Genomic DNA, 13,679 nt, shown 5'->3' with positions numbered 1-13,679 from the left:
AACGACCGGGGTTCAAATCCCACCTCTGATATTTTGTGACTTTGGGCAAGTCACAAAGACAGCATGGCAGGATGAAAAAAGCAATAGACTCAGAGTCAAAAAGACCTGAGTTTAAACTTTTGCTTAGGCACCTACTAACTGTGTGACCCTGAGTATTTCGAACCTCTCACAGCCTCAAATTTCTCATCTGTAAAGTGGGCAGGACTGGATGACCTCTAAATTCTTGATCCTCTGAAGTTATTTAACTTTCCTGCACGTCAATTTCCTTACCTGTAAAATGAGGGAACCCCTGGATTAGATGGTCTCTGGAGTCCCTTTCTGGGAATCTAGGTGGTGCACTAAAGAGAGTGCCCTGCCTGGAGTCAGAAAGGCCCATCTTTCAAATCAAATCTGGCCTTAGACACTAGCTGTGTGACCCTGGGCAAGTCACTCAACCCTGTCTGCCTTCAGTTCTTTATTTATAAAATGAGCTGGAGAAGAAAATAACAAACCACTCCAGTATCTCTGCCAAGAAAACCCCAAAATGGGGTCACAAGGAGTCAAACATGACTGAAAAAATGACTGAAAAAAATCTGAAGTTTCTTCTAGCTCTGGCTAGATCTGGGAGTCACATATGAATGAAAATCAATATTCTAATTTCATTCATTACTAATGGCCAGTTCAGGAAACCAATTTCTAGTTGCAGCCCTGCCCCTGTATATCAGGCAAATCAAGTAATCTTTCTGGGCTTTAGTTCCCTCCACTGTAACCTTGTGGGATAAGAGTACATGACATTTAAGATTCTTTCTAACTTTAAGAATCCATAATTCCACAGAATTGTAGAGTTAGAGCTCATGGTTAAATAGAACAAGCTGATGAATGAGTCAGGATAAACACCAATCTGTTGTTCAGTATAATAAGAAGTGATAAGAGGGAATCGGGGTTTGAGATGTAGAGATGGAGATCTGTAAGATAATGGAACAAGCTAGAACAATGAGCTTGATCTTTTAGGAGCAATTTGATATAGATAAATATAAAACTTAATACTTGGATTTGGGCAATCAACTTTGCAAGTGCAGGATGGGGAGATGTTGTGACACAGTTTATCTGAATAAGATCTGTGGATTTTGGTGGGATTAAATTTAGTTAATAATATGATATGGAAACTAAGAAAGGTAAGGTAACATTAACAGAGGCATAGTGTTCAGCACAAGGAAGATAACAGTCTGATGAACAGTGCCCTGGGTCAGACTTGATGTGGAATAATATTCTATTTGGTTCTGGACACCATATTTCAGGAAAGACATTGATAAGCTAGAGAGAAGTCAGAGGAGACATATGGAAGGTCCTTGAGTTTAAAAGAAATGGGAACTGGTAGATGGAACTAGGGATGTTTAGGGAAGAGAAGAGATTTCAGGGAACATGATAGTTATCTTCAAGTATATGAAGGGTTTCCATGTGAAAGACAGACTAGATTTTCACACTTGGCTCCAGAGATAGCTTGGAATAGTGGGATCATAGGATCATAGGGCCAGAAATGACCTCCTTGCTCATCTAATCCAACACATTCATTTGAAAGATGAGGAAATTGAGGTCAAAAGAGTCACACAGGTAAGGGGCAGAGTCATTTATATAATTTTCCCTACACTGCCTTGCTTGAAGGTAGAGGGTTAGACTCTGGTCTCTTTCAACTTTACAAATGCCAAAACTTAGGTGTTCTTCAAAGAGTAGAAGACTGCATTGAGGCTTAGTTCACAGCAGTAGCTCGAAGAAGTTATTCTGGAAAGAGAGAGCAGTGTTGTGTTTTTGGGATATTCTTCCAAAAGACAGAGGGTCATGAAGGCCCTCATTGTGAAGAAACTGAATGCTACGAAACTGCAGCTATGTTTGGATTTTGCAGATAGAGTCCTTGGGGGGAGGGGAGAGGGAATGTTGACTTTTAATAAGCTGTAATGGCCTCCGGTTAACAATACACACATACGTCTCCCCATACCCAGAGCCACTGATTACAAAGGCATTTGCTGATGGTAAAATGCCAGGAAACGTCTTTGCTGTAATGACTTATGGAATAATATGAACTGCTTCATCTGGCACATTCACCACTTGGGGGAATCCTCTGACAAAAAAGCAGCATCCCTTTGTGATGTGTGCTTTCCTCCAACCCTTATTATATCATCCAAATAACTGCAGTCAAAGATGGTGCTACACAGAAACATCCTAGGTACCACTTCTTTCTCTACTGCAGTGTCCATGGATCATAAAGATCTTTTCAAATCTGAAAAAATAGATAATGTAAATGAAGTATTGTGTAAACCTAAAACATTGTAATTATGAAGAATAAGGTTATTAATCATGTCATCAAGAAGGTAGTTGACTTCTTTTTCATTAGAGGGAATGGAAACTATCAGTTCAGAACACCTTAAGGTACATAGGGAAGAGAGGGAAGGAATATAATTTCCAAAGTCCTTTTGGGTTTAGCAAAAAGCCTAATGAATTCTTCATTTTCAAGCTCTAAGAAAAGTATGCTATAAAAAGGAGATGGAGATAGGGTGAAAGATTGTCAGTGAATTACTGGTTTCACGTGATGGAGAGAAAGGAAGAAAATATCTCCCCTCTTTGGATGGAACCATGTGGCAAATTTATGGCAGGACTTGAACAAAAGTCACGGAAGATGAGCAAATATGAATAACATCAGACTGGTATCACTGGAATAAAAATAGATCCATGAGTATCTTAGAAATATGAATGATTACATGATTGATTAGAATGATTAACAATATAGTACTTAAATCCATTATTGCTATAATTATTAATAACATAACTAGCCCCCAAATGCATTTGTGATCTCATGATCTGGGAGGTCCCAGGATGCAACCTATCCTTGCCCATCCATGTTCTCCCCAAAAATTTTGTCACGGAGGCTCACCCATAGTGCTAGAGGCCTTCCTTGATTCTCCCAACATTGTAAGGATATCACTGGAGCAGTCTGGCCTACTGGGTGCCATTCCTTTTTTTTAAAAAAATTATGGCAAACTAAGAATATCTGTATTTTCTTTATTTTGAAGTTCAAATTTTTATATAGATAATTATTGAATATACAGTTTGTTTAGGAAAAAACCCATAGTTTTTTCCTCTACTACATAATGGTAAGTATATGTGGAGATGGTCCCTCAATACATCTACAAATATTACTCATTATTAATAAGGTAACAATGGTGCTTAAATACATTGTGCATCTGTCTCAGTAGGCACATTTGAAGCATTTTCTCTCCAACATGGACTAACTTGGAAAAATCCCAAAATAGTCTTCCCCATTGTCATGCCATTATAACTAAGGCATGTTTTCTGTCTCTTATAAATCAAGATTAAGGTAGAAGTATAATAATGATGTCTCCTTCATGGAGCAGCTTTCCTCAAGAGATATCTACAGCGATCTGCCAAAGCAGCTCCCTCACCCTGCAAAGCTGCCAGGAGAATTGCTCACACCAGCAAGGATGCTGAACACACCCCTTTCCACTGTGAAAGGAAAACAAAAGAAAAAGAAAAAAAGTTGACAGGGAGCCATAGTCCAGAATGTACCATAAGGGCAAGTATACAGGATATAATACCGGCACCAAAGGGAAGTGTACTAAGACAAGGGCAAGAGTTGATCATGATACTTACAAATGTCAGATATTTAATGCAGTTGTATGAAAAAGGGGTTGGAAAACCAGAATGAAGACAGAAATCTAAGGACAGGCTCCAGGCATAGATGAGTAGTTTTTCCTTTTTTCTTTTTCATCATCATAGAGTAGAAAGAACACTGGATTAGGACCCAGGAGCCCTAAGATTTGTGCCAGATATTCCACTAATTAGCCATGATGGTCTGACTCTAAATCCAGTGCTCTGTCCATTTTACCATAGCATGTGATGTGGCAGCCACAAAGGTAAATGTGAACTTAGATTGAAAAAATAGAAGAATTGTATCCAAGGTGAGGGATGTGATAGTATTGTTGTTTTTTGTTCTTTGTACCTCATCTGTAATATGGTGTCCAGTTCTGGTCATAAAATTTTAGAGACAGTTACCCAGCATATACCCAGAGGAAGACAATCAAGGTTTTAACTCTAAATTATTTTTACTTATCCTGAACATAACCTGCATAGTCTATGTTTGCAGTCTCTCCCCTTAGATTGTAAGCTCCTTACAGGGCAGGGACTGTTTTTTGCCTCCTTTTGTATCTCTGGTGCTTAGCACCATGCCTGGAACATAGTAGACATTTAATAAAGGTTTATTGATTGATTGCCATATGTCAATTACCATGCCATATGCAAATTGCTGAAGCTGTTCAGCTAGCATAAGAGAAGACTCAGGTGGGAGTTTGATGATAGCAGTTTTTAAAAATTTCTTGTATGAGAGAAAAAGAGAGAGGGGGAGAGAGAGGGAGAGAGAGAGAGAGAGAGAGAGAGAGAGAGAGAGAGAGAGAGAGAGAGAGAGAGAGAGAGAGACGGAGATTAAATTTACTCTGCTTAGCTATAGGAAAAAAAAATTTCAGCTCCATGCAAGAAAAAAGCTTGTTAGCAATGAAATATATTCAAGATAGAATAGGTTACTTTAGAGTGGAATGAACTCTGTCACTAAGGTTAGCAAAGAGGCTAATGACCTCTTTGAATTAGGCAAAGGCACTAGAATATAGATTATTGGGTATATTGGAAGATGAGTTCATGATTTGAACTGGATCTGACCTAGATGATCTTTGAATTTAACTTAAACTCTGAAATACAAGGCAAAGGAAGCAGTCTTTCATCCTGTTTCTACAAGCAACAAACCACTACTTCTAATGCCAGTCAGATGCTTGGAAGACTGCCGGATGGGTCTCTGTGATCCTCTCAGAACTACAATTACACTTAGAATCTTGATGTAAAGTCTGAGAAACAGTTACTCAAAACCAAGAAATATGAGTATTATTTTTTAAAAAGACAGTACCAGAAAGACAGTACAGACAAGCAGGTTAGGTATACTACATAGCCTCCCAAAATGTTCAGGAGTGTACCTCTAGATGACTTTGATTGTTCATATGCTATGTCTCCTTAAAGCAATATAACTGATTTTGAAATGTTGTGTTGCTTCAGTTGTGTCTGACTCTTTGTGACCCTATTTGGGGTTTTCTTGGAAAAGATACTAGTGTGGTTTACTATTTCCTTTTCCAGCACATTTTACAGGAAATTGAGGTAATCAGGGCTATATGACTTGTCCAGGGTCACAGCTAGTGTCTGAGGTCAGATTTCAACTCATGGAATGAGTTTTCTTGATCCACTGTGCCACCTGACTGTCCTCTACAAACATCACTTATACATAAAATAAATATTCCCCCAAGCAGTCACTCAGGAAAACCATACAATCATTATATCAATTCTATCACTGCTCAAGATATTTTCAGAACTTATATTTTATCATCAGCTCCAAAGAATATAGCATGTTCTTTTGAATATCCTTAGTATTGTTCTAATGCACAGGCCTGGTCATGTCATGTGCCTCCTCAAGAAACTTCAATAGTTCCCTAAGACATCTAGGAAAACAAAACAAAACAAATTCCTTGGTCTGGTATTTGAAGCCTATCACAATTTGCTGTCCACACTTACTTCCCATGGCCCTTCTTCAGGCCTTCTATATTCCAGTCAAATTTTCCTTCTTACTGAACCTGAATTTAGCTGCTATTTTGATTTCTTTCCCCGCCATGTCTAGAATGTAGTCCCTCTTCATCTCTGCCTCCTAAAAGCCTTAGCTTCCTTCAAGGCTCAGCTCAGGCATTCCCTCTTATAGCTAGGCCCTTCCCAATTCTCCTGAATCATGAGTGGTCTCTTCCTCCTCAAATCACACTGAATTTGCTTATCTGTTTGTATGTTGTATTCCCAAGAAAGGTGAGCACCTGAGGGCCAGGGATGCTTCTGTTATTCTTGTTTTTGCCTTTATATCCCCAGAGCCTTTAAATTGACAATTAAAGTCAATTGAATAGCAGAATTGAAACCATAAGAGAAAAATTATTATCTCTGAGAGTGGATTCAATTTTTAGAAGCAACTAAAAGTCAGAAAAATATTTGGTATAAAACGTGATGTTCAAGCTGTGGAATACTATGCACAGTTGGAAGGCAGATGTGATGTAGTATAAAGGACATTAGATGCAAAATCATAAATTCACATCCTGATTCTACCATTTATTAGCTGGGAAAATAATATTACACTGCCTGCTTCGCAGGGTTGTGAGGAAAGTGCTCTATTGATACTGTTATTGGTTTCTAGTTCTTCCTTTAGACTGGAAGGTACAATGAATCCATATTGTTTACAGTTTTGCTTGCTAGGCTAAGCAGTTTATGTTTGATCCTAGAGTTGATGGAGGGCCACTGATGACTTCTGAGTAGGAGAGTAACATGGCTAGAGCCATGAATTAGGAAGATTAGCTTGGCAGTTGTATGAAGGATGGAGTGATGTAATAAGGGGGAAGCTAGAGGTAGAAAGAATAGTTTGAAGGATATGTGGATAATTCAGGTGAGAAGGGATGAGGCACTTAGCTATGGCAGTGGCAGTGCAAGTAAACAGGAGAAACACATGGAGGCAAGTGACTGAACATCAAATGATCGATGTTTATTAAGTGTCCAGGAGACAGGCACTAAGCATACAAAGATAAAATTCAAATCATCCATGAGCTCAGGGAGATTACATTCATTATATTGGGAGAAAGGACATACACAACAGGGAAGTCTATGCAAAATATATACAGAGTAAATTCAGAGTAATTTTGGGGAGGAAGAGTGGCCACTAACAAGAGTGAAACAGAAGGAAGAATGAAATATGACTGAGAATTCAAGCTTGCTTAATAAGAAAGAGGTTGGTGTTAACAACAGAAATAGGAAAGTTGTATGCAGAAAGGCCAATTTGGGGGAGGGGAAGGAATTAATGAGTTTATTTCGAAACTTAATGAGTTTGAGATGCCAGAAGTACATTTAAGTGGAGATGTTCAGGAGGCAGCTGTCCATGTGGAACTATGATTCAGGGTCAATGGAAGGGTTACGGTTACTGTTGCTGTTGCTGTTTTAGTGACAGAGAAACTAGAGCTCTTTTTCAGGGTAGAAAGAAGACTCCATTTGACAGGGAGAGATCAATGAAGCCAAGTCCTGAAGGGGATGGGAAGGAATGGGATCAGAGACACATGTGGAAAGGCTAGATTTGGGAGATAATCACCTCATCCTTTGCAACTGTAGGAAAAGTGGGGGAGATTAGTTTGCATAATCAGGAAAGGATAGATAATCCTGTAAAGTTGAGGTCTGCAAAGCAGAGGCCCTAGAATGTTGAAACGAGGACTCTTTGCTGTGTTCTGTAAGCAATGGGGGAGGGGGGACCACTGAAGATCCTTGAATAGGGGAATGTCAGAATTGTAACTGACTGAGGAAGATATTTCACATTTACAATGAGTGATTCAGGCTTTCCAAGACAGTGGAATTTGGAATTTCCAGGGAATTTAGACTTTATTTGACAGCTAAGTGACATTCAGAAATCTTTTTACTTATTTAGCATAATATTTCTGCTGATTAGCGTGCATGGGGATGAAAAATCAAATCTTCATTACAGATGTTCACATCTCAACACCTTTAATTTTCATATCACGTAAATATTAATTCAGTCAGGGGAATTAAACTCCAAGGTGCTCAACTCCACATCAACTCCCTAAATATTTTAAGGCTATTTGTTGCCTTTAAGTCTGTCTATTATTCTGACACAATTTAAAGCTTGTAAAAAAGAGTAATTTACTTAAAGGCTCAGAATTTTTCAAAAGCTCCTTAATATGAAATATGCTTATGTGTTAATATGTAAAAGATTGAGAGGAGAGAGACAGAGACAGAGAGAGAGAGAGAGAGAGAGAGAGAGAGAGAAAGAGAGAGAGAGAGAGAGAGAGAGGTAGTATGGAGTAGTGGATAGAGAAGACTGGTCCTGAAATCAGGTTGGTCCTGAAATCATGTTAAGAGTCAGAATCAAGGCCTGCCTCTGACATGTAAGGGCTGTGCGACCCTGGGCAAGTAACTTCACATCTCAGTGCTCAAGGTAACTCTCAAGATGGTCACACAACAGTTGCCAATACATTGGTAGAAGCTTCTTTAATGACCAATGAAATCAATCTCAGTTCCCCCATCTCCCACTAAAAAGGAGAAAGTGCAGGATTATAGTGGCGATGGTGATGACTGCAGACGATATACTTAAATTCAAGGTAACTTGATGTATTCTAAAGGAATAAGCATGTGACCCTGAGCAAGTCTGTTCACTTTTGAATCCCAGTTTCCACATCTGCAAAATAGGGATAATAAGAATACTTAAATCATAGGTTTGTGTTTAGACTTAAATGAAACAGTGCATGTAATCATTTTGCAAACCTTAAAATGCTGCATGAGAGTAAGCATCACTCAATCATCCCACAATTATTCACTAAGCTAATACTATTTATCATAGCACTGTGCGAGGTGCGAGGGATACAAAGAAAGTTAAAAGCCTGTCCATGCATTTTAATGGGGGAGAAAGCATGCAAAACATGTTTGTAGAAGATGGGTGTCATGAATTATTATTACATGAATGAAGGACAAAGCATCGATTTAGCACTTACTGTATACCATATACTGTGCTAGGATATTGTTATTGCTGTTGTCAATGTTGTTATTAAAAGGATGCAGCTTTTCCAAATCAAAGATATTCACAAACAAAATAAAGAAGTTGAATTTTGGCATCACTATTTCGGAATGAAAATTATATGGAGTTTAAAGGTTCTAGCAATAGCTTGGGAAAAATGTGTCTCTAGCCAACAAAACTATAGATAGTTTAATAAAGGAAACATCACAGGTATACGGAAGGTACCTGGACAACAATGGGCTCCTGAGGGGTGCTAATCTCATTCTCTTCTCCAATACCCGTGCTCAACCCTGCCCCAAATTGTTTACACAGTGTCTCATCTACACCTGGTGCTTAATAAAATAGAATTGAACAAGAACAGATTTGAACTAAATTTCTTTTATAGAAGGAAAACCAAAATTCTTTGGATACTTCATTTAACATTGCATAACAAGCCTTTATAAAGTGCCTATTATGGGCAAACCCAAGAAGGAACTGATCAAACTTTCTAGTGGCCATTTATAAATCTCACAGCGTATGTAACACCACCTATAACTCTATCAGCAATAAGTCACTGGGAACAAAATGCCTACACAGTACAGATCAAATGAGTGAAACAATTCTCAGATTACCTGATATATAAACACATCCCTATAGAAGAGTTATCATCTGGGCAGCCGGCTTTCTTCTAGGGAGATGGATTATTATTGAGTTAATCTCAGTGTACCACGAGACTTGGCTGACCTAGTTTTCTCTAATACCATTATACACATAGCTTAGCCAGTCACAATATTTTGCAGATTGAAAAACATATCCAGAGCTCTCCAAACACATTTTACTATTACCTCTTCATTTGAAATGACACAAAATGGCCATTAAAATAAAACAAAAAGTCAAAGCAATCTGTGGTTGATGCACTTGGGTGAGGCTACCAGTCTGCATCCTGCATGGAGGGAAATATATCTTTTTTTTTTTTCAGTGCTGAAATGTAATACAGGGTATAGTCTACATTTCAGCTTTAGTTTGAACTGACCCTACAGTTATGAGGGCCTTAAATGTACTAGTACTATTGAAACAACTAAGGATTCCTCTTGAGTATGACATGAAATTGACATGGAGGTCTTTCTTGATATCTATTTTTTAAAAGATTTTCCATTCCAGACACTTAACAGGGTTTTTTCATTGTTTTCAAAGCAACAAAGACTTCTAAAATACCTTCTTCCTACTTGTCTTCTTTTTCAACAATAAGTAAAACACTCTATGTCCAGCATGGCGGGGAGAGAATTTTCCTTGGAGTCAGGAATATGTGTTCACATTTCACCTTTGACCCACACTACCTGTGTGACTATAGGGAAGTCACTTAGCATCTTTGTGCCCCAGGCATAGTCTCCAAGACAATGGGAGGTCTCACAACAAAAGTTCCCCATACCAAAGAAATAAACCAAAAATAGTACATACATGATAGAGTGACATGGCTCCAAGGGGCTTTTCAGATTAGCTAGTTAGACTAAGACTCCTCCATTTATTTATCTCAGTTTCTATTTAGTGATCAGTGACTGCTTTCTTTAAATTTTATTTATGGATTTTTAAAAGCACCATAATGATCTCCTTATAGTCTCTCTTTACAGAGAATACTTATTTCCTTATAGCAAAGAAAAATTCTTAAGACTGACAGACACAGTAACCACATCTATATCTACAACCATATTCTTTCAACTCCCTACCTTTCTATAGAGAGGCTTTTACCTAGTTTTATAAAAAAATACTTTTCAGAAGTTCTTTGAGATCCTAATGAAAGTTTTTGTGAAGGATTTTTTGGTAGGCAGCAAAAGATTCTCTCATTTTTGTATATTTGGAAGTACACTCTTATTTACCACCCCTTCCTCTCTCTTCAGTCCATCCAGTAGGAAATAGTGAAGTACCTTGTGTGAGTAACTGAAGGTTCCTGACTTCCTCTCGAACCTTCAGCTGAAGCACCTGCTGCAAGATGTGCTGTCGGAGGTTCTCCTGGGCGATCCCCATTCGTTCCAGCTTTTTGTCAGTGAGTCTCAGTAGTGCCCGTCCTGGAGTGTTGGGAGAAAGAAAATAAGTGATAGTTACTGAAGAATCTTTAAAAAAAAACTATTACTTTTGATGAATGGAGTTAGTGCCTAGGGACCTGGATTTTGGGTCTTGCTAAAAAAGAGATTCTTATGTTATAAAGGAAATAAAATAAAGCTATCTCTGTTAGTCATGGAAAGAGAGGAATAGGAAGCCTGGATGATGGAAAGCGATGCCTTTCAAAAAAATGATTTTTATTGAGTTTTTTGCCTACTTATCACCAAAACTTTTCTAAGCATTCTTCCCCTTCTTCCTTCAAAGAGAGTTATCCCATGTAACAAAGAAACGAGAGAAATAAATAAGCATAAACCAATAAATATACATAAAAGCAAGAGAAAATATGCAATGTTGCATACTCCTGGACCTGTAAAGGAGTAGGATGTTAGAGTCTTTTCATACCTATTCTTTAGTGACAGGCTTATTATTTGTAATTTTGCAATATTAAGTTTTGATTGTGGTTGGTTCTTTCCACTTACACTGTATTTGTTGTGCAAATTGTTTTCTTGGCTCTGTTTACTTTGCTCTGCATCAATTCACGTAAATCTTTCCATGTTTCTCTGTCTTCATCATATTTTCTATTTCTTATAACTACTGTGAAATTCCATTACATGTGTGTACCATGTTTTGCTTAGCAATTCTCCAATCTATGGGTATCTCCTTTGCCTTCAGTTCTTTACTATCACAAAATACATTGCTATAAATATTTTGGTATATATGTAAACTATATTCTAATCAATGACCTCCTTTGGGTATAAGCTTAATAACAGAATTTCTGGATTAATGGGCATGGACATTTTAGTTACGTTATTTGCATGATTCCAAATTGCTTTCCAAAATGGTCATACTAATTTGCAGCATCACCAAATATGCACTAGTATGCCTGTCTTCCTACCACTCTGCCAACACTGGCCACTCCTACTGTAAAGCTACAGAAAAGTAACAAAACAAAACATTTTATTGATGCCTTTTGTCATTCAAACCTCCAGCTTATGACAAAGAAAAAGAATTAAACCCAAAATAAGATACGATAATTTATACAATATTCTATCCTATTAGTCCCCTACTTCTCTGTCCTGATGGAAGAAATATATTTTATTATTTAGTCTGAGTATGACTTTTTTTTAATCTTTTCATTTAGAGTGCTGAAGTCCTTTTATATATTGCTCTTTTGGTTCTGCTTATTTGATTCTCTACCAATCAATCTTCCCATGATGTTTATAATTTTTCATTATACACTAATATTTTATCACATTCATATGCCATAGTTTGTTTAGCCATTTCCCAACTGATGGGCACCTACTTTGTTTCTTTTTTGCAACTATAAACAATGCTGCTGACTTCTTGGTTATATAAACAACAAAATGGATGATGAAATATATTTTCTGATCTCCATAACCTTTCGGACCTCTCCAAAATAGAAATTATGCACCAAAGGTAAAAAGCAGCTCCATCTGTTTTAATGGTCTGGGACCCCCAAAATCCAACAGTGTAAAAAAATTTCCCTCAAACCTAAGAACTGATGCTAATTAACCCTAAGCTCATTCAACACCCATCTCCCCACACTATCAGCAGCAAGGTTTCACTAACCAATCCAAGGATATGACACAGCCTTATATCAAAACTCACTTCTGCACCCTGCTGCCCCTCCCTCTTTCCAGTGCTCAGGCCTTGACAGCTAGGTTAGCCAAAGTACTTTAGGGTTAAAAGCCTGTTAAGAGCTGTATCCCAAGGAAAAGTAGACTGTGTTGGTGCTGGGCCAGAGACCTGAGGGAAAAAGGAAGTGGAATAGGTCACCAGGACAGGATACTGTGCATGTGTGGGGCTATGTGGCGCTCTACCATACCTGAGGGAAAAAGCAAAGTATCCAGCTGGGGCCAGTTCTGAATACCCAAAAGTCACTTGGGACAGAGATGTAGTCTGGTGAATCATGAAATTCCCATTATGAGAGGAGGCAGAGACTTACTCAGAAAACCATAATTAGAAGGGAGAGAGTCAGGAAGGGAGTGATAAAAGGGGGAAGGGAGATTGAAAGTACCAAAAATTTCAGGAAGAAAAAACTAAAAAATTCTGAACATAAACAGATAATTCACTGGGAAAAACAGTAACAGCAGAAGGAAATATGGACTTCAGATCTAGCAACTGAGTTCACGCATCTATGAAGAAATACTGCAAAAAAAAAAAAAAGGAGAAGAGGGAATGATCTAACATGAAACAGAGAACCCTGTGGAATTTGAGGAGAACATGCAACCACAATACCCTGTATCTGAGCAGCTTAAAAGAGAATGAGAATTTTGAGCACAGAATTTATGTCCAGCGCAACACAATTAATGAGCACATAGAAAAACTGCAATGGCAACCCTTACCAAGGAAACAAAAGAGAGAACAATAGATTGGGAATGTAAATATACAGAACTTAATAGAATAAGAGAAGCAAAAAATAATAACATTAAAAGAAAATATTCTTACTGTGCAAGTAAAACACACTGAACTCAAAGACAAGACATGCAGACAGGAAGGATCATTAGTCTCCCAGAAAAACATGACAGGCAAAAAAATCTTAGCACCATAAGAAAGGAAAAATAGGGACAAAATGGCCCCAAATTGCTAAATATATTAAAAAAATAAAATTCCAACTGAAAGAATTCACAGATCATCTACAGAATGCAACCCAAGGTTGCAAACTCCAAGACATATAGTGGTTAAATTTAACAATTCAACCCAGAACCAGTAAGTTCTGAAAGTTGTCAGGAGAAAGACCTCCAAATACAAAGGGAAGGACATTTTATTAATGCAAGACTATTCCATACCCACCAAAAAGAAGGAAGAGAGCATGAAATGTGTTCTGAAGACCAATGGCACTCAGGGTGATCTCTCCTGCAAATTTGAGCTCCACCATATAGGACAAAAGATGGACATTCAATAATAATGAAGATTTTGAAGCATTTTTTTAGAAAGAGACCAGAATGCTGAG

General features: G+C 37.9%; 1 protein-coding gene across 13 annotated transcripts in view; it reads right to left on the bottom strand.

The window, feature by feature from the left end:
• SAMD12 (sterile alpha motif domain containing 12) overlaps window positions 1–13,679 on the bottom strand; it is a 513,637-nt gene that overhangs the window by 181,818 nt on the left and 318,140 nt on the right. For 11 of the 13 annotated variants that reach the window (XM_072603230.1, XM_072603232.1, XM_072603222.1 and 8 more), the window contains one exon: window positions 10,531–10,671. In XM_072603230.1, coding sequence (XP_072459331.1) covers window positions 10,531–10,671 — 141 coding nt within the window. Of the gene's footprint in view, window positions 1–6,573; window positions 8,294–10,530; window positions 10,672–13,679 lie in introns of those variants that run through there. The other 2 variants (XM_072603228.1, XM_072603224.1) reach the window with 1 other exon arrangement.

This window comes from Notamacropus eugenii, chromosome 4 (genome assembly GCF_028372415.1).
Source record: "Notamacropus eugenii isolate mMacEug1 chromosome 4, mMacEug1.pri_v2, whole genome shotgun sequence".
Classification (NCBI taxonomy): Eukaryota; Metazoa; Chordata; class Mammalia; order Diprotodontia; family Macropodidae; genus Notamacropus; species Notamacropus eugenii.
The sequence above is the reverse complement of the archived record's forward strand: the minus strand, read 5'-3'. Positions and strand labels throughout refer to the sequence as shown.